This window comes from Anthonomus grandis, chromosome 19 (genome assembly GCF_022605725.1).
Source record: "Anthonomus grandis grandis chromosome 19, icAntGran1.3, whole genome shotgun sequence".
NCBI classification, from domain to species: domain Eukaryota; kingdom Metazoa; phylum Arthropoda; class Insecta; order Coleoptera; family Curculionidae; genus Anthonomus; species Anthonomus grandis.
In genome coordinates this window covers 12,638,215-12,652,226 of record NC_065564.1, presented here as the reverse complement: position 1 = coordinate 12,652,226, position 14,012 = coordinate 12,638,215, and the positions used below count along the sequence as shown (strand labels likewise).

The 14,012-nt window shown below is 32.3% G+C and overlaps 3 protein-coding genes across 7 annotated transcripts in view; 2 read left to right on the top strand and 1 right to left on the bottom strand.

The window, feature by feature from the left end:
• Positions 1-14,012, top strand: part of LOC126747383 (uncharacterized) — a 157,999-nt gene that overhangs the window by 78,458 nt on the left and 65,529 nt on the right. The gene's annotated exons all lie outside the window — the stretch shown is intronic.
• On the top strand, positions 1,222-4,549 carry LOC126747389 (putative nuclease HARBI1). Its single transcript, XM_050455975.1, has 2 exons — positions 1,222-3,705; positions 3,800-4,549. Exons 1-2 carry the CDS (start codon positions 3,015-3,017, stop codon positions 4,216-4,218), a joined length of 1,110 nt encoding a protein of 369 aa, XP_050311932.1. The 5' UTR covers positions 1,222-3,014; the 3' UTR covers positions 4,219-4,549.
• On the bottom strand, positions 4,757-11,916 carry LOC126747399 (uncharacterized). Of its 4 annotated transcripts, XR_007664178.1 has the most exons (4): positions 11,210-11,916; positions 6,060-7,816; positions 5,443-5,992; positions 4,757-5,339 (listed from the first exon to the last, which is right to left on the bottom strand). XR_007664178.1 is itself a non-coding variant. In XM_050455984.1 (3 exons), exons 1-3 carry the CDS (start codon positions 5,975-5,977, stop codon positions 4,965-4,967), a joined length of 765 nt encoding a protein of 254 aa, XP_050311941.1. In that variant the 5' UTR covers positions 5,978-6,035; the 3' UTR covers positions 4,757-4,964. The 4 variants fall into 4 exon arrangements, 1 of the variants encoding a protein (XP_050311941.1); XR_007664177.1 differs by lacking the exon at positions 11,210-11,916 and having other exon boundaries at positions 6,060-9,009; XR_007664176.1 differs by lacking the exon at positions 11,210-11,916 and having other exon boundaries at positions 6,169-9,009.

Genomic DNA, 14,012 nt, shown 5'->3' with positions numbered 1-14,012 from the left:
TCAAAGACAAGGCCTTAGTGCTTGACGCGTGACGTCATCGATGTGGGCCACCGATTTTTAAAAACCAAGGGATTTCCTATGCTAATATATCAATATTTGGCTTATTTTAAAAAATGCTAGGAATAGAATAGAGTTCAGGAAACATTCAAAGGTATGTTTTAGTTCTGGTTGAATGTCAGGTTAAATATTATGGTGTAATATTAAATGCAGACTCCCAACTCCCCTACATCTGCGCCAAAATTCAACATATGTTTTTAGGTATTTATAATAATTTTTTTATACCATCAAGTAGTAAAAAATGTTATTATATACACATAAATACATATATTGAACTATTCCACACCTTGTCATAATTAAGAAAATTTAAAGAAAACTGTCATAATCAGGAATGTCATATTAATTAGAATCATTTTTAAGTAAATCAATTGGATAAAGAAGTAAATTAATTACCTAGGACCTACATAGTCTTTAGATTCAAATATATATTTTATATGTTTTTTTGTAAGTAGACTATTTAAAGTTAAAATAAACTTGATAAAGAACTATTATATTTTAATTAGTAGTGTTAGTGGCTGGTATATTATATATATAGCCTACTTCGTTAGGGTATCCAGTTTTCTTTTTTTACTTGTTTTTTTTAATTGATCATTATTCTTAGTGCAATAATTTTTTAAAAGTGTATTGGATATACTTTTAATAATTATCTTTAAAACATCTATTGCATTATGACTAGTGCATTCATCAAAATGTAATACATGTTTTTGTGCAATAGAATATTTTAAAATTAACTGACACATGAACTGTCTTTTGTTATAGGTTTGTAAAAATATGTCCTCAAATTCATTTATTAATCTGTTAAAAATTATGTAAGTCAAAGATACAATATTTACAACTTGGTCTTGGGAATATAACAGTCCTCGACGATTTAATTTATTAATTAGGTCAAAATTGTCTTCAACGATAAATTGCTCATTATATACCAGTTTTCCTTTACAGCTGTCACATTTTAGCTTTTTGACTGTAACATAGCAACAATAACCATAAATATGTAATTAATGGCAATATGTCCTCGATGCTCTGAAAATGATCATCATTTACTGAAATTTGGGACAACAAGGTTTGAATTTGGGAAAAGTCTTCTGGAGAGGAATAATTATCATCTAGGTCATAATCGGGAAGCTCATAGAACTTATTAATTTTAATAGGGCCAAAACTGCAAGACTGAAGTGTTAATATAGATTGAATTCTAAGTCTCTTTTCTGTCTCATATAACTGTCGTACAAAGATGTGATAATGACAGCAGTCCATAAACAGTATTGCTGAAAGCAGTTCTTGTTTGTCAAGTAAGAGTTTTAGAAAAATTACTAGGTTGCCAAGTATCAAGCCAGCTTAATAATTTTTCTAAGAATTCAATCTTGTGATCTATGTCAATATCAGTGAGTGTTTTTTAACAATTGGTTCTTGAAATATGTCTTGTTTATGTTTGCCTTTGAATGGGGTTTTGACATTCACAATTTTCCACCATGTTGTTATTATGTGGACAAAATCAGCAGTATCTTCAGAAAATGGTATACGGCTACCAAAATGCCTCAATGCTTCTACTACAAAAGAATTAAAAATTTTTAAAGAGAGTTTAACATTCTGTCTTTCTAAAGATGAGGGAAACAATGCTTTTTGGTTTAACGAATATCCAAACTTTAAAAGCTTATCATACTCCAGTTCATGTAATTTTGTAATTGCAGAAAAAGAAGCAAATTTTTTCTTCGAAGTGTCAAAATCAGGAAAATAAAATTTTTGGTCTGGTTTAGAGTTAAGCCAATTATTAAATACACATTTAAGTAAGTGAACTGTGTTAAATAGGTAAAATAATGGCCTCTAATTATTATCTATGGGATGAGGATAAACAATGCTAAGTTGGTCTGCAGTAAAAAATGACTAATGGCTTTCCCGTTAATGGCATTATTATCACAGTATTAAAAAACTATGTACCCAATCTGCTCTAAATTTTCAATAATTTGCTTAATAAAATTATGAAGTATGTCTGATGTAATTCTGGAGATGAGAGCTATATGAACTACTTCCTTAAAGCTGGAACACACACTTGTGATCAGAAAAGTAAATGCCGAGGAAGCTAGAGACTTATTATTGACTGATGTTCCAGTGATATTACCACCTTTATAGTCCATGTAAGGGTCAATATGAATTTCATCAAAAAGTAGTGTCACAAATCTCTCATTATCCTTTAGTAAACTAAACACATTTCGGGCATAAGTTAAAAACATTTTTTTTTCATCTATGTGGGGATCGGTCATGTGTTTGTTACAAATACCCATTATAGTTTAAGGATGTGGTAAAATTAGGGATCCATACCTAATTTCTTAAATACTTGTACGCATGAGGACTAATAATATAGATTATAGAAGTCAAAACTATTGTACTACTTGAATATCAATCTGTACCTTTCCTTTGCAGTTGTAAATCGAACACACGTTTCATTTTATTTATGTCATTTGATGGTTTGACATGATTGAGAATAGTATTGCCAAGGGTATTGGTAGCAGTCTCAGTAGCAGTATTTGGATTTAAATCACAGTCGGGGTTGTCATTATTGGTAACATTTTCCTCCAAAGGCAGGGTAATAATAGTAAGGTCTATTGCTTCAAGTATTTCATATAAATCATCTAAACTATGGGAAGTATATGGAGTTTTAAATTTTGATATTAAAACACAAACTGGGACGGGACTCTATACATTTTCTTTATTCAGAGAAAAGAAGCGAATAAGTAAAGGAAGAGATAAGGATCGCTATATATATTGGTACTCTATAGGGGTTTCCTTATTTATTTCGTTGTTTCTCGGGTATAGAGAATCCGATATTACCGATTCTAAAAACATTAGGCAACTCGGTAAGATCCACTCGTGAATAAAGAAGAAAGAAGTAGAAATTGACAATATTGACATTTTTTTGTTTTGTTTTTGTGGCTCATTCCCTATAGAGTTTTTCCTTATTTAAAATGTTACCTGTGCAAAGGTATTTAATAAACAATGAAGAAAATCGCGGACGAATTTATAGATATAATTTACAAAAAAGGGTGTTCAGAGCTAATAGTGATCCCTTTTCGCTACCTGATCGGCGATTTCAAGAGTTATTTCGATTAAATAAAGATCTTGTGGCATATTTGTTTAATATTCTACTACCCCATATGGAAAACCAGCAAAGAAGAACTAGAGTGCCAAGGGAAGTTAGGATATTGATTGCAGTAAGGTTCTTAGCAACTGGTAATTATCAAAGAGGGGTGGGCGAGGAATGGATATTGTCAACAAGTCAGCAAGTAGTCAGTAGATGTATATCCGAGGTTTCAAACTTAATTGTCATCCATTTAGGCCCCATATGCATTCAGTTTCCATTACAAAATATTCAGAAAATGGATATCAAAAGAGAAGAGTCCCTTTCCTCAGAAAAGGGAGGATTTCCAGGAATAGTTGGGTGCATAGATTGTACCCATATATCAATTTTGTCACCAGCTTTGGAGGAGCACAATTATGTAAACCGCAAAGGTTTTCATTCCAAAAATGTGCAGATTATTTGTAGCTACAACTTAAAAATCCTTAATATCAATGCAAGGTTTCCGGGATCTACAAATGATGCTTATATATGGAGAAGCTCTCAAATAAAGCAGTTCTTGCAAAATGAATATAATAGGGGTAGGTAATTTAATTTGTTTAATTTTGACTTGTTATACATTAAATGTTTTTGTACATACTAAATACAGCACTACAACTTTTCAATTTGTTACAGGCGAAAGAAACACTTGGTTAATAGGAGATTCAGGGTACCCACTTGAACCATGGCTAATGACTCCATTTGATAACAATCCTCCCCCAAATACACCAGAAGGTCGTTATAATCAATCTCACAAAATTACCAGAAGTATTATTGAGAGGTGTAACGGTCGATTGAAAGGTATTTTTAGATACCTGTCAGGAGAGAGAAAGTTAAGATACAGTCCTCAGAAAGTGGGAGTAATTGTAAATGCCTGTGCTGTATTACATAACATATGCATAGATGCAGGCCTAGAGTTTGATGAAGACCTAAATCAAAATGACGATAATGAAGACCCAGACAATAACATACAAGCTCATATTCAAAACCCAGACTTAAACCAAGGGAGGCAAGTTAGGCAACAAATTGTCCAGATATACTTCACAAATGTTTGAATAGGAACTTAAAACATGGGCGTCTGAATTTTCAGATGTCTAAATATAAATAAAAAATTGATAAAATGAAGTAATTTTGAAAAACATTATCATCTTTAATTAAATGATTCAATAGCTTATACCCAAGATGTTCTCATTTTAAAATTGACTAAGCACATTAGTTCGTTAACTTTTTGATTATGTAGGCATAGTTTATAAATATTTAACTTCAAAAATGCATACAATGGTTCCTTATTCAGATAATAAATCATTTATAAACGTTTTTTTTTTTTTTAAATTGAGAACAATCCAAGAGGTAATTTATTTAAATGTGTGCTATATATTTACCAAGATTTGGGATGTCTCATTTTGTATAATTTTAAAATATTTATATTCTAATAATTATGCTTTTTGTAAATTATATTTACTTGTTAATAAAATATTACTAAAGAAGCCCTTTTTTGTTTTTTTGTATTGATATTTCAAACGCCTTAGAAAAGAAACTGTTTCTGGTATCAATAGGAATTATGAGAGTGAACCAGGAAAAAATCAAGAAAAATAATATTAAAAACACTTTTATTAAATAAGGATCATCCAGGTGAACATCTAATAATTTATATCCACAACAAAACTATTAATTCATTACAAAAATAGGAACTCATGTTTATAAAGGGAACTTAAATACATAATATATTTATACAGTGTAACTTAAAGTGGACGGATTATTAGATATACATATTATCATAAATAAAATCAAAATGCTGTATTTAATTAGATTGGCATTTACAGCAGCATTTTGAATTCCCAGAATTTTTTGCCATTATTGCAAGATTTTCATTAATTTCCTTTAGTACTTTTAGAGTCTCCTCATGCATCATTAAGAGTGTTTTATTATCATTCTTCATAGCTATTTTGCTAATTTTATTTTGTTTATTTATCTTTCCTATAAACTTTCGTTTTATACAATTTTTCTGTAAGTGAGTTTCTTCACTGCCAATTGCTACCAAAGGAGGTAGTTCACATATCTGAGCTTCTATATTTTCGTTAACTTGTGTGGATTGTGGTGCTGTGGTAGATGTACTTGCAATTGCTGTTCCCGAGGCTTTTCTAGTATTACCTTTTTTTTCCATGCTTTCTTGGGTCTGTAATTTAATTACACTAAGGAGTAATAAAAATAGCAATTTATGAACTCTTAGTTTTTTACATTATAAAACAAACATTATGTTTCACAAATTAATACTTTACCACTAATCCTAACTCCTCTGTAGCATCTCCTTCTACAGCTGACCATCCAATTAAACCCATTAACTTTTCTTCGATGGGAGTCAGTTGAGGTACTGGACCTCCTCCACCTGTCCTGTTCATGGCCAATTTTATGGTTTGAGCCTTTACTTTAACTTTGCTTTTCCATTTGGAAAATGCCTCAAACCAAATAATCACAATTATTATTGCATTGACAATTATTAAAATGTTGTAATTTTACATACTACATGTATATAGTTACACAACAAGTCTGTATCTTGTATATATTTATATTTACATCATATAGCTTTAACTGTAAGTATACCTCTATCCACTTATCTGGGGTTTTAGACCCATAACCCATACTATTTAGTTGGGTGGCTGCTTCACTCCACATTTTCTTATAGTGCTGCCGGCCATTTACCCCAGAAAATGCCTTGGTAAGCATTTCTGGGTAATTCATCAAATACTCGACCAGCACTTGCCACTGCACAGGGCTGGTTTTTGGGGCTCTGTTAATTGGAATTGGAAGATCCATTTTAACTTAATTGTCCTGAAACACAGATAAACAAAATGTTCTTATATACCTCAATATGTAAGTAGGCAAATATTTTTTTTACTTTAAGAAACTCCACAAATTAAAAATTATCACAAAGAAGAAAAATAAAGTAGTACGTAGCTATATTAATAAAAACTAACCTAAAAAAAAGTAAATAATAAATTTCCTACCTTACGTGACCTACTCCATGAAAGTAGACAGAGATAAGTAGAAATTCGACATACAATAGAGTGAGAAGAAAATAGTAGCTTTTTAATAAGGAGAACATTTTATCTGTCCTTATTTAAAGAAATTCCGAGCGCACGCGATCAGTGGCGATTTAATCCGATTGTAGTTACGGAGTACAAATGGCCAAGCGATAAGGATTATAGAGAATCGTTTTCGCTATTTTTGTTACAGAGTTCCGTCCCTGGCTCGCTATATAAAAAAGTTTCAAAAGTTTCAGCCGTGGTTTTAGTAATTCTATTGTAAAAATTTTACCTGTGTTGGAATCTTGAACTTAATATGTATAATAAAACGAATAATATAGTACTCTTTATTATACTACCTTCAAGAAAATGAGCTTCACATACTTTGGTGTTGTTTGTGGGCTCAAAGTCATCTCTGTGTATGGCTTTTACCCATTTTCCCCTTAGATTTAGGTATATCATTAGGAAAACCGAAGACATGCACTTTAGGTCCGTTTTTATAGTTTCTGTTACAACCCGGAACACAACACTTTTGAGGCATATTTACACTCTGGTATTAACTACAAGGTGAACTAGGAGAAAAACATTAAATTAAACACGAACTAAAGTATTAAAGTCTGATATAAACAAATAAAATCGCGACCGAGAACCGGTTTTTCCGAGGATTTTTCTAGTCCGAAATTACGATTTTGCGATTTAAAAGTACGCGAAGAGTTTACATAAATATAACATACAGGTTTCGCGGAAATAAACAGTTCCGATTTTAGAAAAAAACACAAAAATGAGCTAATATTTACTGCGGATCCCGTCAGAAATACCGGCTACCACAGAACATAAATATAAACAACCTAACCTCTCGTTTCATCAGGTGGCACAACTAGTAGATGCGCCGTTGTCAGATTTATATAGAAAGAACTCCTATTGGCAAGTAACAAGGTATATTTGTGTTCTGTGGTATTAGATAAATGATAAAATTTGAAAAAATGGAAATGGAAAAAAGTTTAAATTATAAAAAGAGAAATAATGATGCACTCTTTTTTTTTTTTAACTAAATGTAAGTAAGAGCAGTTAAAGATATAGATTTAATTATTTTAAGATAGTAATACATCATCCTAATGTTCACGGCAATCGGCAAAGTCTGGCAGCGTTGCAGGCAGCCTTCCGTGGACAAACAACGGCAGCGTCAACAGCTGAATTCACCCGAAAAGCAACCCGAAGTGTATGGCCCAAACGCGTGACGTCACGAGCAAAATTTTTTGGAGCGCTTTGTCCTTTTGTAGAGGTGTTATTGGCTCTACAGCGTTGCCGACCGAACGTACTTCCAACTGCCGCCATTTATTAACCATCTACGAGTAATTTATAAATGAAGTTGGCGAATAATAATAACTTAAGATACAGTTACAGTCGTTATAACACTTCAAGCCCTGGGATACACATATACACTTTTTAGTTTTGCAGTTTCCATCGGAACATCGAAGAACTAAAATTTTCCGTAGTTCCTTTGGGACGGGATCCTGTGTCGCAAATATTGGAGTCCATATATTAGACTCTATATCCATATTTTCTTGGGTCTTCAAAATTCATATATGGTATGTGACTGTTATACCAAATTTTTAGTTGATATATGCACCTAAAATAAGAAATAAATTGAAGCAACGTTTTAGGAAGTTGTTCTTGAAAAATTCTCTCATTTATGTCCTTAGGAATGGGAAATTCTTTCCGCTTGGATTGAAATTCGCGCATTTGATTCTTTAATATTCTAGCCGCTCTGTGTAAGATATGAACTTCATTTTCTTGAAAATATGGCTCATGATCTAAATAATTTAATTGAGATTCACTCGTTGAATCTGACTTATCCGCGGAATTATCATATTTCGTTGGGGATTTTTTTTTTGGTGATAACAGAGTTTTATTTCCGAATTTTAATTGTTTGTTTCTAAATGCCTGAATATTCTTTTTAGATATACAGGGTGATTCATTAATATTGCACAAAAATGAAATGCCGGTTTTTTTGGGTTAAATTATGACGAAAAGTTCCTATAAACATATGTCCGAAAGTGCTTCGTTTCCGAGATACAGGGTGTTCAAATTTTCTTAAAAAATCGATTTTTTATTAATATCTAAGAAATGCCTTTGCTGTTTGCAATGTCATTCACACCATTTCTGGATATCTTAATGATGTATCTTTTTGACATATGACAGTTGATTTGTTATTCCAGGGACGTGCCCACGGGGTAAGCGGGTTAGGTTTTTTGTACAAAAAATAGCACCTAGTAGATTTTTTGAACCTTCTGTACATTTTTTGGATGACGCAACTAAAGATGGAATTGTTTCAACTCTTGGGTGTTTTTCGTATCTCCCTCCGTTTTCGATAAAAAAATTAAGAATTGCTTTTTTGCATCCCTCTGTAAAAATACAAGTAAATGCTTTTAAATCACGCGAAAGCAAAGAAATAATTTTCTTCCTAAAATGTAATACTTACCTATTCATAGTGTCGAATATCAAGTACAGCATTAACAACTGCTGATCTAAAAAATACTGCGGAATGTTGAAATTGTAAATACGTATTAAACAAAATTTAGTAAATACTATTATCGTTTTAGTTTTTGTCGCATTCTTTTCGTTGCTTTGAAAATGCAATAAATAAAATACCAGTTCATTTAACATTACTAGGTGTGGCTCAGTGATAAGGTGTTGTTTTTTTCCTGTCAAGTAGACAATTTCCTCATTTTTGTCTAAAATGGAGTACACTTATAGTGAAATGTGCGATATGCACTTTGTGTATGGTCTTGCTAATGGTAATTCACAAGCAGCGAGGCGGATTTACGCGGACAAATACCCTAACCGAGTACTTCCTCATAGTCAAATGTTTACTCGCCTCCATCAACGTCTCAGAGAAAGTGGAAGTTTTAAAAAACTTACAGTCGACAATGGACGACCCCGCACAGTTGCAACCGCAGAAGCTGAAGAAGCAGTGCTCCACGAAATCGAGGATAATCCTTCAACGAGTACAAAACAGATTGCTGCCACTTTAAACATTAGTCAGCCAACAGTGTTTAGAATACTGAAAAATCAGCTTTTGTACCCGTATCACATCCAGCGGGTACAAGCACTTTTGCCAGACGACTATCCTCATAGAGTGGCTTTCTGTCGATGGTTACAACAAAACATTGTAGAAAATCCTCCTTTTTTATCAAAAATACTTTTCACGGACGAAGCTAATTTCTCCAGGAATTCGATAATGAATTTCCATAATAATCACATTTGGGCAGATGAAAATCCACATGGAATAAGTGAAAGTCGCCATCAACACCAATTTTCACTGAATGTTTGGGTTGGAATCATTGAAGACCACTTAATTGGTCCTTTCTTTTTGCAACAAAGGTTAAGTGGAGAAGTGTATCGGCGTTTTCTTCAAGAGGAGTTGCCAACACTATTAGAAAACGTCCCGCTTGACTTAAGGTACCAAATGTTTTTCATGCATGATGGCGCTCCGGCGCATTTCAGCTTAATTGCTCGACAGTATTTAGATAGAGTATATCCCAATCGTTGGATAGGTCGTGGAGGTATACAACCCTGGCCTGCGCGATCTCCCGATCTAAATCCAATAGACTTTTTCCTCTGGGGCCACCTCAAGCAATTAGTTTATACCACCCCCATCGAAAATGTTGAAGAATTAAGAAATCGTATTATTGCAAATTGCGATATTATTCGAAACACGCCAGGGATCTTTGAACGTGTTCGCCAGTCAATGCGTCGCAGGACAGACGCATGCATTGCAGTTGGAGGAACTCATTTTGAACAACTCTTATAGCGTACGTTTCTTAGTCCATAGCTTTTCATTACCTTCATCAATTTACTAATGTTTATTCTAAGAATTTAATTAATGTACCTAAGTTTAAATAAAACTATTTTTCAACAGGTAGTACAGTTAATGTCAAAATTCCAAATTACCGTATTTACTATTCTTCACCCTGTAAATCGATAAGTAGGCATTTTATTATGTTTATTCAAGTTTTTTCAAACGTTTGCATTAAACTAATTTTTTTATCGAAAACGGAGGGAGATACGAAAAACACCCAAGAGTTGAAACAATTCCATCTTTAGTTGCGTCATCCAAAAAATGTACAGGAGGTTCAAAAAATCTACTAGGTGCTATTTTTTGTACAAAAAACCTAACCCGCTTACCCCGTGGGCACGTCCCTGGAATAACAAATCAACTGTCATATGTCAAAAAGATACATCATTAAGATATCCAGAAATGGTGTGAATGACATTGCAAACAGCAAAGGCATTTCTTAGATATTAATAAAAAATCGATTTTTTAAGAAAATTTGAACACCCTGTATCTCGGAAACGAAGCACTTTCGGACATATGTTTATAGGAACTTTTCGTCATAATTTAACCCAAAAAAACCGGCATTTCATTTTCGTGCAATATTAATGAATCACCCTGTATAGTGACTATAGCATCGTTTATGATATTTGGCATCATAAGCAAATAAATCCTCATATCCACGTAGCTTTGAAATCATAGAAATATCTTCCCGTTTTTGTGCTGCATTAATAATTTTTTCGTGCGTACCTTTTCCTGTTCCTAGAATAAAAAGTTACACGTGTAATTTACTAAAACTCATCTAATAGGGGGATTTTAATAAATGTATTAAGTATTTTAAAAACTGCACTAGCTAACTCTAAATGGTCAAACTTGTCACATCCCATGTGATAATTAATTGATACACCATGGATAGAGTTACAGAAAACTTTAGTGGTCGTATTACATCGCCCACCACTTTCAGTTAAAAGTTAATTTAAATTCATTTAATCAATGTAATAAAAACCAAACTTGTCACTGCTATTAGTTAAAAGATGTTGCATACGGCGGAAAATATTTATAACTTTTTCCAATTTTAACCTTTTGCACCCACTAAGAGTTAATTTAAAAAAATACTTTTATGTATATTTTTCTCAACTTTTTAATATAAAAAACTTTTCGTTGTTATAATTAAAATTTTATACTAACCTGTTTGTACGGATGTTAATTTTTCTTTATTATTAGTGCCTGATTTGCCACATATTAAACACGGTTTGGTCAAATTGTTTACAATTTTGTTCACTTGTAAATGTTTTTCTGCAAGATACGTGGTACACAACTGTCAAAGTGCCGTTTAACATTTGCTCCTTTTTCTCCAAAATATTACGGCTAATAGGGTCATTTCTTTTCCGAGCAAAGTTTATTATCATACGTAGACCTTTTTGTGTTGGTTTTTTTACAATACAATCATCATTGTTCAATAATTGTTCACATAAGAGGCACTTCATTGTTGCTATTGTTCATATGAAACAGAAACAAACACACCAACAAAACTCTCATAAAACATAAACACACCCCAACGCAATAAAAACGTGTTTTAACGCACAAAAATCAAGAGCGTTATATGACACAGCTTTAGTGGTTATAATATGATCAGAGAATTTAAAGATTTGAGACAAAAAAAAATTAAAGAAGTTTTAAAGAGAAAAATGTTTTAAAGAGACAACCAGAGAAAAACAAATTTGATTATCTCTGATATGATTAGTCACGCGTCTCCCGCGAACGTCGGCGACTGTTGTTTGACTCGCTAATCTGGCACAACTTTGCAGGTGGATTTCTCGCAATCTAGCTAATATATCCGATTGCAGTTACTTTTAAAAACTTCGTAACAGTTTTGTTTACCTTTTATTCGCAGATTGTATGGAAAAATGTTTTCAAATAAAAAAGTTTCTCGCTTGCTCAAAAATTCATTGCAGAAAATATAATTTTAATGATTTTTAAATGTTATATTAATAAAAAGAAACGTTTTTTGGATTTATTTTATCGCAGTTTTCAGCGCTTATGTATTCTCATTAAAACAAAAAAAAGATCTTTTGAATATGTTAAAAAGTTCCAGAGATATTAAAAGGTTAAGGTTAAAAAGCACTTTTTTTAAATTCCTGCCTTTTGCAATATTCTCCATTTTATAAAACTCGGTACCACTAAAAAAGTCGTAAATGCCCATTTCGTATGTACAATAACCTAATTAATGATTTGGTAAAGGTTTCATCTGGTTTTAAGCCGATTTTATTTTTTTTAAGAAGGGAGCTACTTTTATTGTCTTTTTTACTCCGCTATTTCTCAAGTGAATAGAATCGATTGGTTGCAGAAGTATGTGAGTCACCAAGCATAGAGTGATGATCGTGTTTTAAAGGAATTTTAACAATAAATCGACCATTGGCAGTTAATTTGGTGTTTTGTTTAAAATGAGTTTCACAAAGTTCTTCTTCCTCTGAAATGAATCTTTTATATTTACACTCCTCTAGCAGCCAAAACTTCTCTATTTGTTTCTCTAATGAATCATTGACTGATAGATTACATAGGGAAACTTGTTGAGGATTACTGTTAATTGCGGGTACAGGACCTGACACAATCCAACCTAATTTCGTTTTTTGTAGTATAGGACAACCCTTATTTAATTTAATTTGTCCCACCGAAAGTAAATCATAAAAATGTCCAGCACCTATCAATAAATCTACGGGCAAGCTTTCATTGAATGTTGGATCAGCTAATGATATGTTTGTAGAGATAGAAATTAATTGGGAATTAAAATTAAAAGTTGGTGTATTTGATGTTATTCTAGGAATTACTAGACATGAAAAAATCAAATTAAAATTGTTGGTGTTGGAATTTATCTTAACAGTTGTACGATAATTTATTGTTGAATAAGTTTTATTAAATCCCATAATTGAGATATTTGTTTTAAATGTTTGTAGGCCTAGTTTGCAACAAAGATTTTCAGAAATATAATTGCTCTGTGAGCCACTATCAAGAATAACTCTGCATGATTGATTTATTTCCAAATTTGTCAAATATTGTTACAACTGCTGTTGACAGTAAAACGCAAGTGTATTTTAAGTTATTATTCGACGTCATGGTTATAGAAGAATGATTTACGAGCGTTGTTACATTAGTATTTATATCATTTGTCCTAATTGGAGCGGTTCCTTCGAGAACAGCTTGTGAATTTGCTCGATGGATGTTTTCTAAATGAAGAAGAGTATGATGACGTTTATTACATTTTCTACAATGTATTGAATGACAATCTCTTGTAAAGTGACCAGGATGTAGACAATTTATGCATAATTTCAAGCGTTTCGTTTCATTTAAACTATCACTAGGAGTGAGTTTAATAAATTCTGGACACGAAAACAGTAAATGTTCTTTTGAACATAGTAAACAATGATGTGTTTTAGTACTTGCGATAAGCGATTTCCAAGTTTTTTGATTGTTATGTAAAAATGAATTAGGCTTAAACGTAAAACGAGGTTTGTCCTCATTAAAGCCTAACGACTCAAGTAGTCTACACTTTTCTTTTAGAAAAGTTGTAAATTCTCCATAGGTAGGTAGATTACCTGTATTCGATTTTGTAAGTGAGTGTTCCCAATCCCTTCTAGTTCTGTGATCTAGTTTTGTAGAAATAAGATGTATTATTAATGCATCCCAATGCTGTACAGGTAGTTCTAGTACTTCTAACGCCCTAATATGCTTTTGCATGCTATCTAGGAGAGTTCTTAAGCTTTTATATGATTCTTTCTTAATTAATGTCAAATTAAAAAATGCTTTTATATGATTGCTGACTAAAAGAGGTTTGTTTTCAAATCGCTCTTGCAATAAGCTCCAAGCGAGTGTATAATTTGCTTCAGATATCTCTAGGGATTTAATTGTTTCAGAGGCTTCAGCTTTTAAAGATAATCATAAGTAGTGGAACTTCTGAACACCAGACAAAGCAGTGTTTTCATGTATTACCGAA

What these genes read in the sequence shown, in the direction of transcription:
- LOC126747389 (XM_050455975.1), top strand. Translation starts at nt 3,015, where the DNA reads ATGTTACCTGTGCAAAGGTATTTAATAAACAATGAAGAAAATCGCGGA. An exon ending in GCAAAATGAATATAATAGGG is followed by an intron (nt 3,706 to 3,799) that starts GTAGGTAATTTA and finishes AATTTGTTACAG; the next exon opens with GCGAAAGAAACACTTGGTTA.
- LOC126747399 (XM_050455984.1), bottom strand. Translation starts at nt 5,977, where the DNA reads ATGGATCTTCCAATTCCAATTAACAGAGCCCCAAAAACCAGCCCTGTG. An exon ending in CCCCAGATAAGTGGATAGAG is followed by an intron (nt 5,620 to 5,764) that starts GTATACTTACAG and finishes ATTTGGTTTGAG; the next exon opens with GCATTTTCCAAATGGAAAAG. An exon ending in CAGAGGAGTTAGGATTAGTG is followed by an intron (nt 5,340 to 5,442) that starts GTAAAGTATTAA and finishes ATTAAATTACAG; the next exon opens with ACCCAAGAAAGCATGGAAAA.